Source organism: Tasmannia lanceolata, unplaced genomic scaffold, assembly GCF_043159265.1.
Source record: "Tasmannia lanceolata isolate RefF3 unplaced genomic scaffold, GAP_Taslan_0.1 ptg000008l, whole genome shotgun sequence".
NCBI classification, from domain to species: Eukaryota; Viridiplantae; Streptophyta; class Magnoliopsida; order Canellales; family Winteraceae; genus Tasmannia; species Tasmannia lanceolata.
The window spans coordinates 22,866,715-22,881,787 of NW_027518685.1; the positions used below are offsets into that span (position 1 = coordinate 22,866,715).

At 37.9% G+C, this 15,073-nt stretch overlaps 1 protein-coding gene across 1 annotated transcript; it reads right to left on the reverse strand.

Moving 5' to 3' along the window:
* Positions 1-1,586: 1,586 nt before the first annotated feature.
* On the reverse strand, positions 1,587-14,787 carry STRS1 (DEA(D/H)-box RNA helicase family protein). Its single transcript, XM_077388670.1, has 13 exons — positions 14,249-14,787; positions 14,028-14,152; positions 12,298-12,405; positions 8,652-8,732; positions 7,746-7,824; positions 4,796-4,881; positions 4,659-4,715; positions 4,482-4,549; positions 4,008-4,076; positions 3,723-3,816; positions 2,512-2,676; positions 2,341-2,433; positions 1,587-2,233 (listed from the first exon to the last, which is right to left on the reverse strand). The coding sequence occupies exons 1-13, from the start codon at positions 14,736-14,738 to the stop codon at positions 2,138-2,140; spliced, it is 1,611 nt and encodes a 536-aa protein (XP_077244785.1). The 5' UTR covers positions 14,739-14,787; the 3' UTR covers positions 1,587-2,137.
* Positions 14,788-15,073: the final 286 nt, after the last annotated feature.

Here is a 15,073-nt window from a genome sequence, read left to right on the forward strand (position 1 = left end):
GAATTCTAAGAAGTTTCATGTTTTGCTGGTTCTTATTATTGGATTATGTATGCACGGACTGTGTTCCCTTTTTCCCTAGAATTTATCTTAATCTTAATTAAAAATAACCTTTCCAAACAGCAGTAAATATATCTCTTACAATTTCATGGCGGTCTAAAGTAGAACAATACATGAATAAGTGCATTCTTTTTCCTATTGGAGTTGAAGAAAGTACCCAAGAACGTAAACCCACTGTTCCAGATTAGAACACCTAAGATGATAACAACGCTTCCCAGCCTTGTTTCTCTCTCTCTCTCTCTCTCTCTCTCTCTCTCTCTCTCTCTCTCTCACACACACACACACACACACACATACATAACACTAGGCAAACAAATATTTCATAAAAGAAAATTTCATGGTCGCAAATCAGGCCCGAAGCCTCACATATATTTGGTGTAAAATGATAAAGTCAAGGCCGTTTTTGGCAACCCTGAATTTTTTTCTTTCATGGAATATTAGACTGGGAGAGAATTGAGAGGAAAGGAGTGAGAAGAAGGTGAGATGTGATTGAAAGTTGAAACAAATATTTTATTTTGAGTAGAGTTTGTTTTTCAGCCACTTGTCAGCCTCTCCTCACTCATGCCTCTCATTTTTCTCCCTCTCCAAACTTCCATATCAATAAAACTAATATTCCGTGGAAAAAAATTTCATAGCTGCCAAACATGGCCAATTTTTTCATTTATTATTATTATAAAAATGATAAGTTAGCTCGTTTAGGGTGATAAGGCTCCCATGGAAGTGTTTCCCCTGCATTTATTGGTGCAGCAATTGATAAAAGTTAAAAAAAAAGGCAGAAAAAAAAAAAAAGCTGTTCGGCAATCCTAGCCCACAAAGCCTGCTTCTCAATTTTCCGCCTTCAGTGTGCCTAAAATTTAGGGGTGCAACTTGGGTTCAACCCAATTTTCACTCGGGTTGGGTTAGGTTGGGAAAGGCCAACCCGATTTAATTTCGGGTTGGTTTAGGGTTGAGGCCTTGGCAACCCTACCCGACCAAACCCAATCTGCATCCTCTAATTTTATCTTGATTTTTTATGGGTTATTGTATTTTTCTATTTAACCCAAGGTGAACCCGACTCAACCCAACCTGATTTTGGTCAGATGGGTTGGGTTGGGGCTGAGAAATTTAGAGGCGGGTTGGGTTTAGGTTGACCATCCTCGACCTGAGGCTCAGGTTGGGTTGGGTTAGGGTTGGCCCCAACCTGAACCAACCCAACCCGAATTGCAATCCAAGCCTAAATATGAGATTTTTCAGAGCTGCTTCCAGAGATTCTCCTCATTCCATTTCTGCACGTTTGATCGAAGAGAATCAGAAGCCTTCCTAAAAGCACGTTTATTTTCCATGGACATTTTCCCTGTTTTCAAGGAAAATTGCAAGCCTAATAGGGACCTCGGAATTTTTTTCCCCATTAAATGCTTTATTCCATATTTTTTTTGCCCAAACACCCCCCAAAGTTTATCCCAAACTCTTGCAACCCCTATTTCCCTCCCACCAATGATGGTCGCAAAATGGTGGATGATATTTATTAAGTTATAACTATACACACAGCGTTCAGTGTATATCTTGATGATTTCTCATTCAAAATGGTCAGAATATAAATACACAGTTCAAAACATTCTAATTCCCAATATAAACCAGTACAAGAATCTGCAGCCACCAATATAATTCTGCAAAATTTTCAAAAACTCACTAATCAACTCAGAACTCGGAAAGCCAACTCAGTTCATTGGAATCTTGAGTACCGAGTCAATATTCTGAATTAATAGGCAAGTTCATAAATAACTTGCTGAGTCAAGACTGAGTTATTATCTTTACACTGCCCAAATGACCACAATACCTTAGCTTGCAAATAATTATAGACCAAACCCAAGTTGGGAGAGACTAGGAGGGTGCATTGTTCTGAACTTCACTAAGCCACACCCTCCATATTCATGGCCACGTCATCCTCTCTGCACAACTTTAAGGTACTTGAATGTATGATTCAACAAGGATGGAATCTGAAATGCCTGAACGTACTCCACAGCCATATTAAGAGCCATTTATCCGGAAATCGTAGCCTTGAGAGAAAGTAAATTGTTATGATTAGCATTTTTTTTGGGAATCAATCTTCATCATCTGAATTGTTGAAAGTGATTTTTGTAGACTTGGGAGCATCTGCCGTAATTTCTTTGAAGTGCGCCCCGTATAGCTTGGATTCCTGCGGTAAGGCAGAAGAAACCAATACAGATTAACATGAAATGGGCCATGGATATCCATGCTCAGATGTACATTGAAAGGTTAGATGTGGGTCTAAGAAATGTGCACCTTTTTCCTAACATGGGTCCCAAATTTCATTAGTGCAGCTGGCACAATCTGCCCTGCTTCTCTGAGAACATTCACAAGCTCCCCAGCTAGGCCCTGTGATAATTTTGCTTGAAGATCATACGGTCAACTTGATTAACAAACAAGAAACTCAAATTGAGTATCAAAAAGTACCTTATTTTCCTGCATGAAGAAAGTGTGTGCAACTCCCTTCTTACCAGCTCTTCCAGTCCTCCCTATTCTGTGAACATAATCCTCGGTGGTGAGGGGAAAGCTATAGTTGATCACAACTTCAACATCCGGAATATCCAAGCCTCGAGAAGCTACATCGGTAGCAATCTGTAGAAAACCAGTGTCACCAAATAAATACACCATTAACTTGGGCACAGATATATATATTGAATCTGTCATAGTTGGTAAAATTGGAAGAAGATAAAATTACCGATTATGGCATGAACCTGCTAATCAGAGAACATTAAATTGTACACCAGGTTTATAGCTTGAATATGAAGGTGTTTTTTTATTAGTAAAGTATGCCTTCAATTGAGAACAAAAATTACATGCTACTAGCTGCTGTTAAAATCCACGGATTTATAATTTAAATTTTGGTATTCATTTTGAATCCTCTGGAACAGGATTCATGATTCAACTTGAATCCTATATGGGAAGAACATAAATGATTAGCCCAACATTTTCGGGATTTTCTACATTCTATTAGCCTATTACTCACTTTATAAAAAATAAAAACTAACAATTTTCAAGTCCAACCCAGGCATCTTATAATTGATCCACTATAATTTTATTTTTATCAGTACGAGAAACAATACAATAAATTGTTATTATTTGCAACCATGGCCCGTGCACGCCAAACCAAAGAGCAAACAAAACACCTGATATTACGCCCTAGTGCCCACAAAGTCTGATAACAGGGTTACTAACTGGCACATTAGTTTTTGGAGTTGACTATATTATTCCCATTTTAAATATTAAGCATTGCTATGAATACGGAACTTTTTTTTTTTTTTGAATGGTGGAAATTTTCATTCATAATAAAGGGAGGTCAATCCCAAAAGTATAAGACGGGAAGCAAAAAATAAGATGACATAAAAGCAATACAGAAAGCATTTCTGAATTGTTTGTAATGGGAGCATAGATGTGTCAGGCACCTTCTACAAACTAAGTTACCAGTCATGCCTAAATGACTGTAAATATAAGTATAATATCCACTGTGTCCAATAATTGACCAAGAGGTCCTAAGACTATAATAGCTATGGTTGTTTTTTATTAAAGGTATAATAGCCATGGTTGTTGACACCATGGCTGCAGTGATCAATTGCATTTCCTCGACTATAACAGCTGATAGAATGGTCACAGTGATAACTCACCATCAAAGGACATTTTCCTTCCTTGAATAAGGAAAGTGCCTGCGTACGAGCCGATTGAGCTTTGTCACCATGCACAGAAACAACTTTCCAACCCCTAGAAGACGGAATAAATCATTCCTCAGAAATATTTAGTGGCACAATCTTATATAATACCAAAAAAAATTCTTAAGCTAATATTGTGTATTTGAGGCTGAATTAACTTGTAAACTGCAATTAAACAGCATGAAACTGGTAAATAACTCAACAAGAATGCAAAAATGAGAGTAGAACAGGGTACACATTTACTTGTTTTGAAGCATTGTTTCAACCCTAGCTGCTTCCTTCTTGTACAAGACAAAAACCAATACCCTGTTCCTGTTGAAAACATTGTATGTATCAGCAAGATGTTCAGCCATATCCCATCCCCCCCCCCCCCCCCCCCCCCACCCCAAAAAAAAAAAAATCAAAATAATAAAAAAGAACTCGCCACTGATAAATTGCTCTAATATATTTTCCTTGCATCATGACCAATACATGATACTTCTTTAAATGGCCAAAATAATCTCGATTCTTAACTAGAGAAAAAATACATTTATTTTGAACCTTTCAGAGTAAATGATGATATGATGACGGGATAAATGCCCGCTCACAAGAAACAAGCCCATTTTATTCTTCAAATTTTCAAAACCAACCAATGAAGTTCCCTCCAAGTTAGAACAGAACATCATGAAGAGTTTAAGAAATAATCTATTAAAAACATGAAACAAAAAGTACAGATACCTCTGGGATTTGTGATATTTATCTAGCAAGGCAACCAAACGTTCATTCCGTGCTCGGTCATCCAAGACCTATAAATGGGAAGCAAACGTACTTGAACATAAAAGCAATGAAAAGAAAGAAAATCATACGCGAATTAAGTCAATTGGGCATAGACTCTAATCTTTTGAATAAGAATACCTCTATTATCTGCATAACATCATGATTTGCAGCTAAATCCTCAGAGCCCACCACAACCTGAAAAGCATCAGATTGTTGGCATAAGATTAAAAAGAGGCACACCTAAAAAAGGCCAAAACTATATATCAAGAACACACCTTAACAGGGTTTGGATCCATGAATTCTTGAGCTAGCTGATGAACAGAAAAGGGCCATGTTGCGCTGAACATTACCATCTGACGGGCTGCACAATGTCAGCAATGTTAAAATATTTCACCTTTTGGCGAAAAGATCTCTAAACAGAGATCAGAGAAAAAGAGGATGTACGAAAAAATATTTCCTTGGCTCACAATATTTTTATCCAATAAAGCATTGTAGCAAAATAATCATGATAAATTTTAGGAGACACACACACACACACACACAGAGAGAGAGAGGGGAGGAGGAGGAGGAGTGAGATAGTCAAATAGTAGATGATGGACAATTTGCGAAATTTCACCTTCCAAAAAAAAAAGATTGTGCAATAATAAATTTATATTCTACATTAAGTAAGAGCATACAGATGGCAAATGATGCCCAATTTGTACAGGAGAACCCACACAATTCATGGGGCTGGAATTCCATTCACTAGATATACATTACAGCCCTAATGACTGGTATATAAAAGCACTTAAGTTAATTAAAAAACTGTCATTAATGATGTGACACACAATACAACCTGAGTGAAAGCACCATATTAACTTAGGTGCCATTTCTAACACCCCCTCTAGCTGACTGCGTCCTTGAACATGTTCAGCTTGTCAAAAAGACTGATACAACTATCACTTGTGAGTTCTTTTGTGAAGGTGTTCGCAACTTTTCTTTTTCTTTTTCTTTTTTCCTGTTTTTTTTTTTTTTTTTTTTTTGGGAGGGGGGGGGGGGGGGGGGGAGGGAGAAGAGGATAAAGATTTTATTCAATAGATGAACATCCATATACAAACACCGGGGACAAGGTGTCCCGCAGATTTAGACTGCCACAAAAGAAAACCCAACAAACCTGCTGCCATGTGGCCATTGCTAGGAAAAAAAGTGGACCTATCTCCCTATCTCACCACTTTCTACACTCTCTTTATAACAAACTGAAAGTCTATTTTTATGGGTTTTGTTCTAGCATGAAACATCGAATTTTGTGATAGTTTGATTGCATGTTGGTTGTCACAATATAGTTCCGCACATCCTCTTGATAACATATGTATCCCCTGAAGCAGTTGTCATAACCAAATCAATTTATGTGGTAGTAAAAGTCAGGGGTCTATATTATGCTTCCGCACTAGATCTTTCAACAGTCGTCATTTCCACACTAGATCTTTCAACAGTCGTCGGCTCAGTGCACAAGGCTCCTGCCATTGAGGCGTCTGGGGAGGGCTACATGTACGCCGCCTTACCCCTGCTTTGCAGAGAGGCTGTTTCCGTGACTCGAACCCATGACCACCAGGTCACAATGGAGCAACCTTATCGTTTCTTACTGGTCCATGAAACCAGATAATTATTTGACACTATACGGCACCCAGTAACCGATCTTTTGGTATCAGGATCACCTGCCCAATCAGCTTTGGAGAATCCGACCAATTTTAATTCGTTCTTCTCGCCCAATTCGTATGAAAAAGCATGAGTCAAGTTCCTTTAAGACACCTCATGAGTCCCTTAACAGCACGTAAATGTTCTTGTATTGAATCGTTCATACACCGACACACTTAGATTCACTGTATAGGTAACATCAGGTTGTGTGAAAGCCATGGATTTAAATTTCGGTTTCGGTTTCGGTCCCCACCAAAACCTTTTTTTTTTTCAAATTTCGGTCATTTCAGTCAAAATGAGCAAATTTTGAGCTAAATACTGAAGTGCACCAACCATACTTCCATACATTTGTGGATGTGCCACTTTTCTCCATCTTGGCATTCTTATCATAGACTGCAAGTGCTGCAATAGGCTTGTAGTTCAACTTATGAAACCTACCAAGAAGATCCATAGCATACCCTTTCTTTTTTCTTTGTACCTCAATGCCAAGAAAGTAATGACAGTCTCCCAAATCCTTCTTATCAGAATTTTTTTGAAGTGCACTGCTGAGTATATCGATTTTTGCATTCTCATCCAGCAATAATGATATCATCGACATAAACTAATATGGGTAATGTAACTGACCTAGTGTGTTTGAAAGGCTTGATTTAGCCTCTCAAACCACACTCTAGGAGCATGTTCATCATGAGGTGAATGGCAAAGTTTAAAAGTACCAAAAATATATCTGTATCGGGCATCACAAAATCTAGTACATCGGAATACAACTTTTGATGCATCATGTATCGGACAAGACCGACTTGTTTTCAAATGAAGAACGCATGTATTGAACAATGTAGTGGTCAACACAAATCATACAACCCAAAATCCGAAAATATCGGAATGGTATGCCTCGTACCAGATGACACTTTAAAACCCTATGAAGAGGGCAGGGGTTTCTCACCCAACATTAGTGGTTTGGAATTATATTCATTTTACACAATAGCTCAATATCAATTTCACCATTCTTTTTTGTAACTATTTTTCCTTTTATCCTTATTTGCTTTCCTACTTTGTTTCTTGGCTCTTAAGTCTTTAACAAAAATTGTCATCACTAATCAGTCGGAAAAAATAAATGGTAATCCTAATTGTTTTAATAACATCACCAGATCTTTTCGAAAAGGGGAACTATACTAGCAGTCATGATACCAGATTGACAAAACCACATAGACGATTTAAACATAGGAGTATCTGCTACAGTCTCTCTGTGACTTGAAACGCATGTACTATTATGCATGCCTTGTGACTAAATACTGAAATAAAAATCTACACTGTCAAGAACATTTCATGGATAGGTCAAATGACCAGATAGTGTTGAAATATTAAAGGAACACAAATGTCTATAGAGGTATGGATTTGTAGAAAAATTCTTGACAGACGTGTGTATTAAATGACCAAAAAAGAAATGCACCTGTCCACTGTGCTCTTTTGAAAAAGCCTCATGTTATGCGCAACTATAAACCAATTGGCATACAAAAATAAATAAGAAAAAGGTAATGTGTCAATGGAAAATACCAGAGCATGTTTGGCTTAATATTGAACGAACCTCGACCTCGAATCCCATGTCAAGCATTCGATCTGCTTCATCTAGAACCTACAAATGGCCAATGGTTAATGCTTACAGGAAGCGAGGGGGGGCTGAAGTATGCCATGTTTCTTTAAAACAGAATTTTCAAAGTTTAAGAACGCAGGATCAGCAACTCAGAAATGGTTTGAATTGAATGTCATCTTAGATTGTTTCTAGGAAAAACAAGTATTTGTTTTCTTCAAAACTGTATACTGTAAATCCGCCAAAACACAAAAGGAAATAGTAGATAGGAGAAAACTGCAATTAGATGGTACATTATAATCCCCTATTTCAGGGAATACTATAAGTAGAGGGTACATTTGTCTCTAATGGTGAAGATGTGGAAATAGCCCAAACTTGCTTCCCTCTTCTGGAAAGGATAGAAAAATAGGCATTTTCCACATAGATTACAACTTCGACCCACTTCCGTATTACTTGTGCAAGACCATTCCATTAAAAAGTTGAGCCAACGTTAAATTTGAAGTATCTTGAAAGTATTGGAAATTCATCAATAACAACCATGCAGATCATAGTTTCCAAGAGCTTTCAATGTAACTGGTTTAAACCTTCAGATTGGCCTCCTCAACCCAATTCAGCCAGAACTACGCGGTCCAACAGTCCAGTTTGCAGACAAAAGTTGTTTTCCCAGTTTTGGAGTACTGAACTGGATGGATTGTTCAATTTCCAACAGAACCAAGACAATTCATATATTTAAAATGAACTGGTTGGTTCACATTTGTGATCAACGTCAAATATTTACCCCCAAAAAATAGCTTACTGAAAACAACTGAATTTACAACACAACCAAAAGAGAAGATGCATCGAGCGAAGTTTTTGAGAAAAAATATACTCACCACAAAAGATACTTCAGTAAGGGAACAAATGCCCATTTCAATCAGATCCTTCAAGCGACCAGGAGTCCCAATAACAATATCCTGCAATGTACATGAAAATAAAAACAAATAGCAACAGATAAGATAATGGTAGCCCACAAATACAACTTGTGTGAAGGCTGAAGAGATCTAGTAAATATTCATCATAATTTCCATAAAGTTGCATACTTCTCTAAACAGTCAAATAACTATTTCTGACCATGACAAGAATTAATAAGTGAACCTAAGTGAACATGCTTAGCTAAAAGAAAGTAAAAATAAACAAAATTAAATTTGCTTCGTTCAAATGCCACAAATCTGGCATGAACTTATTTTTACTATCGATACTTTAACTTCCATTCGATATATATATATATATATATATATATATATATATATATATAGGAAAGGGTTCCTGCAGCCATTTCAAAATTTAAAAGAAAAAAGAAAAAAAAAAGGGTTCCTGCATACGTGTGCAGGTAAGCTTACCTGCACACAAGTGCAGAAACAGGGTGGGGGCCCATATTTTTTGGGGGTCCAAAGCATTAACTTGGAAGGCCCTCCCATGGATAGGGTGTGGCCCAAAAATCAGCACCATTGGATCATCCTAACCCTGCCATTTGTGGAGGGGAAAAATGTGCAGAAACATGGACACACAGTGTCTGTCCATTCCCCCTCTCCCCCCCCCCCCCCCCCCCCCCCCCACACACACACACACTTACACACACTTTTCATTGGGTTAGGACAATCCAATGGGCTGATTTTTGGGCCACACCTTATCCATGGAAGGGCCTTCCAAATGAATGGTTTTGATCCCCACAAAAATGTGGCCCCCACCCTCCAACATGGACACACAGTGTCTGCCCATTCCCCATCCCCCCCCCCCAACACACACACTTTTGATTGGGTTAGGACAATCCAATGGGGCTGATTTTTGGGCCACACCTTATCCATGGAAGGGCCTTCCAAATGAATGGTTTTGATCCCCACAAAAATGTGGCCCCCACCCTCTTTTGAAGTGTGATGCTCTCTCTCTCTCTCTCTCTCTCTCTCTCTCTCTCTCTCTCTCTCTCTCTCTCTATATATATATATATATATATATATATATATATATATATATATATATATAATATTGAGAAAACAGTTTCTACACACATGTGTAGACAAGTTATCTACACACTACCTTAAAATACAGTGGAGGGGATATTGTTTGGGTGATTCAAACCATTCATTTGATTGGCCCTCACATAGATTGGGTGTCCACAAAAAATCAGCTCCATAGGATCATCCCAACCCTACGATTTATGGAGGTAAAATGGACGTGCATAAACCTTCACAAATCTATCCATTTTTTGCCTCCACGGTTCGAAGGGTTAGGATGATCCTATGGAGCTGATTTTTTGTGGACACCCTATCTATGTGAGGGCCAATCAAATGAATGGTTTGGACTTTGGACCACCCAAATAATGTGGGCCTCCGCTGTATTTTAAGGTAGTGTGTAGATAACTTATCTACACATGTGTGTAGAAACCATTTTCTCTATAAAATTATATATATATATGAGAAAACGGTTTCTGCACACAAGTGTAGAACACTCTATCCATGTGAGGGCCAATCAAATGAATGGTTTGGACCACCCAAACAATGTGGGCCTCCACTGTATTTTAAGCTAGTGTGTAGATAACTTATCTACACTTGTGTGTAGAAACCCCTCTCTCTCTCTCTCTCTCTCTCTCTCTCTCTATATATATATATATATATATATATATATATATATATATATATATATATAGAGAGAGAGAGAGAGAGAGACAGAGAGAAAGAGAGGAAATGGTTCCTGCAAACGTGTGCAGGTAAGTTACCTGCACACGTTTGCAAAAACAGTGTGGGGGGATCAAAACCACTCATTTGGAAGGCCATGGATAAGGTGTGGCCCAAAAATCAGCCCCATTGGATTGTCCTAACCCAATCAAAGGTGAGGGGGAAATGGACAGACACTGTGTGTCCATGTTTCTACCCATTTTTCCCCTCCACAAATGGCAGGGTTAGGATGATCTAATGGGGCTGATTTTGGGCCACACCCTATCCATGGAAGGGCCTTCCAAATGAATGCTTTGGACCCCCAAAATATGTGGGCCCCCACCCTGTTTTTGCAAACGTGTGCAGGTAAGCTTACCTGCACACGTTTGCAGAAACCATTTTCTCATATATATAGAGAGAGAGAAAGGAAAAGGAGTGTGCGGTCGACCGCACCAAGGTTAGGTGCGATCGAGGGCCCCAAACTCATGTGGGCCCACTTTGTTAGGATGATCCAAAGCATTCATTTGAAAGGCCCTTACATAGATGGGGTATGTACAAAAAATCAGCTCCATAGGATCATCCTAACCCATCCAAAAGTGGAGGGCAAAATGGACAGACACCGTTTGCCACAAATATGCCCATTTTTGCCCTCCACTTTTGGAGTTGTTAGGATGATCCAATGGACCTGATTTTTTGTACACACCCTATCTATGATGGGACCTTGCAAATGAATGGTTTTGATCAGCACAAAAAATGTGGTACCCATGTGTTTGGGCTCTCGACCGCACCTAAGCTTAGGTGCGGTTGACCGCACAATCTTATTCCTCATATATATATATATATATATATATATATATATATATATATATATATATATAAAGTGTTTCTGAGCTCGAGCGTCAAAAACTTATGTGGGACCAAATTTTTGAGGTGACCCAAAGCATTCATATGAGAGGCCCTTACATGGATAGGGTATGAGAGACACTTTCAAACGAATGCTTTGGATCACCAAAAAAATGTGGGCCCACATATTTTTTGAGCTTGAGCTCAGAAACACTTTCCTCTCTCTCTCTCTCTCTCTCTCTCTCTCTCTCTATATATATATATATATATATATATATATATATATATATATATATATATAGAGAGAGAGAGAGAGAACGGTTTCTACACACAAGTGTAGATAAGTTATCTACACACTAGCTTAAAATACAGTGGAGAGCATATTGTTTGGGTGATCCAAACCATTCATTTGATTGGCCCTCACATAGATAGGGTGTCCACAAAAAATCAGCTCCATAGGATCATCCCAACCCTACGATTTGTAGAGGTAAAATGGACGTGTATAAACCTTCACGAATCTGTCCATTTTTTGCATCCACGGTTCGAAGGGTTAGGATGATCCTATGAAGCTGATTTCTTGGGCACACCCTATCTATGTGAGGACCTTTCATATGAATGGTTTGGATCACCCAAACAATGTGGGCCCCCACTGTATTTTAAGCTAGTGTAGATAACTTATCTACACTTGTGTGTAGAAACCGTTTTCTCATATATATATATATATATATATATATATATATATATATATATATATATATATATATTTGATGACATAGGGTATCCCCACCCAATTTTAGGTCGGCACCATTGCAAATAAACTTATCGCAATTTATCAATTTTTTTAATGGACACAATTTATCAATCTTGATCATTGCAAATAAACATATCAAGAGTATCTTTGCAAAGCCAGACTCACTGAGGGGAACAATGGTTCTGAGTATTGGAAAAAAAAGGATTTATTAAAATAGGTCCAGAAATATCTTACAACTCCCGATTTCAGAAGAGATATCTGTGGTCCTTTGGACGTTCCACCATACACACAGACTGATTTCACACCACAAGACTTCCCGGCATCGCATAGAACATCCGAAATCTGTCACCAATACAGAAATTAGCTACATACATCTTTAAATAATCAAGAAATAATTCCCAACTAGTTGATGAATAGAGAGTAACTTAATAATAGTCAGCATAAAATGTAGAATAGGAATAACCAAACGGTCCAAACCTTTCCACTTAAATTACAAGACACTTCTTTATTTTTCGAAAGGACAACACAGTTTCAGTATGAAATCTAGGATCCTCAGAGAACTCAAAAAAGTACTACCATCGATTTAAATGCGGTGGCATGTGATCCAGTAATAACATCTAAACCAATTTGCACCCTAATTATTCCACATAACACATCACAACAGTTCAAATATTGAATGGACAATAAAGGTACTCCATTTTAGATACACATTGCAAGTTGCATGTTTAGCAGTGCCACATCTATGAATTCTTGAGTCACAAACATAGTTGTAAATTTCGTTTCGGTGGCCATTTCGTTTTGGCCACTGAAACGAAATTTCGGACAATTTAGTTCGAAACTTTTTGGTAAATTTCGTCAAATTTCTGTAAATTTCAGTCAATTCCGGTCAATTTAGGCCGAAATCCGGAACCAAACGAAATTTTGGTCATTTCGTTCCAGTTTTCGGCCGAAACCGAAATGTGTCGTCCAAAATCCATTTTGGACGAAACGAAATTTACAACTGTGGTCACAAACAAACCTCGACCACTTAATAATACAGCTTATCATATGGGGATAATTGGGTAAGATATTGTACACTTCCAACTATATCACATGTAAAGAATGACCGTGAGGAAGTAAGAAGATTATTTTTTATTTTATTTTTATCTTTTTTAAAGATATTCGTAAAAAAGGTGGGGGTGGCACCAATTGAGGAGGAGATGAGAGATCACTGCTTAAGATAGTTTGGACATATCCAACGTAGGCCTTTGGATGCTCCAGTGAGAAGAGACGACTCGTGCCAAATTGATGGAGTAAAAAGAGGTAGGGGCAGACAGAAAACAACTTGGGTGAAAACAGTGAGGAAACACTTGACAGTTAGGAACATAACAAAGAACATGACCTTGTATAGGATAGAATGGAAGAAAATGATCCACGTAGAAGAACCCAACTAGAGCCGGGTAGATTCCTTTCATTTTGTTCACGAAATTTTTCTAAAGGATTCATTTAGCCGACTTCAACTAGTTTGGGAAAAAGGCTTTGTTGAGTTGAGTTTTCTCTTTTTTAATTTTTATATTAGCATGCAGCAATGGTCATTTATAAAATTAAACTGTAATATCATTAACAAATAACAAAAATACGCTGATCTTCAATAATCTAGAGAACAATGCTACCTTATCTACATTATGGTTCTTTCTTTTTTTTAAAGCTATCAAGAATTTAAATGTCAGTTTCGGTGAAAATTTCGGCCGAAATCATGTTAACCCTTGATAAAAATTCCGGTTTTTTTTATTTATTTTTTAATTTCGACCGAAATGTATAAAATTTGGGAGGAAATTTTGTAAATGAGGGTGAAAAACAACCGAATTTCGGATTTCAGCCGAAATTTAAAACTATGCAGCTATCAATTAATCAGTTCTATAGACGAGCGGCAAAAACAAATAACAAAGAAAGATAACATGCAAGAGAAACATAAGAAAGCCTACTTGTTGAGCTAGCTCCCTAGTAGGCGAGAGCACAAGACAAAGAGGCAACCCTCCCTTTGATGTTTTTCTTTTCTTCTTGCCCAAAATGTGCATAAGTGCAGGAACACCAAACGCCAAAGTTTTACCTAAAAAAGAAAAAAAAACTTGATGAACTGAGAAAGAACTAGTGAATAAAAATTGGAGCAAAAATTATCAAAAAAAAAAAAGGTGTGAAAGATTACCAGATCCAGTTGCAGCAATGCCGATGAAATCTCGACCGTCCAAAAGGAAAGGCCACGCGTGAGATTGAATCGGAGATGGACTGCTGAAGTTCTTACAGCATTCTAGAACCTCATTTGGAAGACCAGATTCAGTAAAAGAGCTCAAAGCCGCGTATTTTGATTCCTTCGTGTTGTTACCAGACACAATCACGCCTTTAATTTCCAATTCCTCTATTTCTTCTCCATTTTTCTGCTTATTTTTTCTCTTCTTCGATTTTTCTAGGGTTTGGGTTTCTTCTCCCAACTCAATCTCAAGTTCTTCATGAGAATTCAGTTCCTTCCTTTTCTTTTCCTTTCTTTTCACTCTCTCTCCATTTGATTGTTCTAGGGTTTGATTTTCTGATTCCTTGTTTCTATCCTTTTTCTTCTTCGTTCCCTTTTCGTGTTTTTCTGAGGAATCTAGGGTTTCTGGCTCTCTAAAATGAGAAGCTTCTTCGACTTTTCTCCCCATCGGAAAAGAGCCAGAAACCCCTGAGAAGAGAAGAGAGTTTGATTTTCTAGGGTTTTAAACCAGGCGGCTTCTATATATACCACTATGTTTAGCTTAATAACGAATATGCCACTACTCAGAAAGCCAGAAAGACACTTTCACGGTCAATCGTAAAAGCCAAGTACCAAAGACCGTTGATCTTGTAGACTATCTATAGATGTTTTGTGCAGTCTCTTTACAGATCGAAGGTTAGGATCATCATATGGAAATGATCTACGGGGTAGAGCAAATTTACGTTGTGGCACAACAAATGAATGGTTTGGATCATCCTTTGAAGAGGCCATTCGGATAGGATT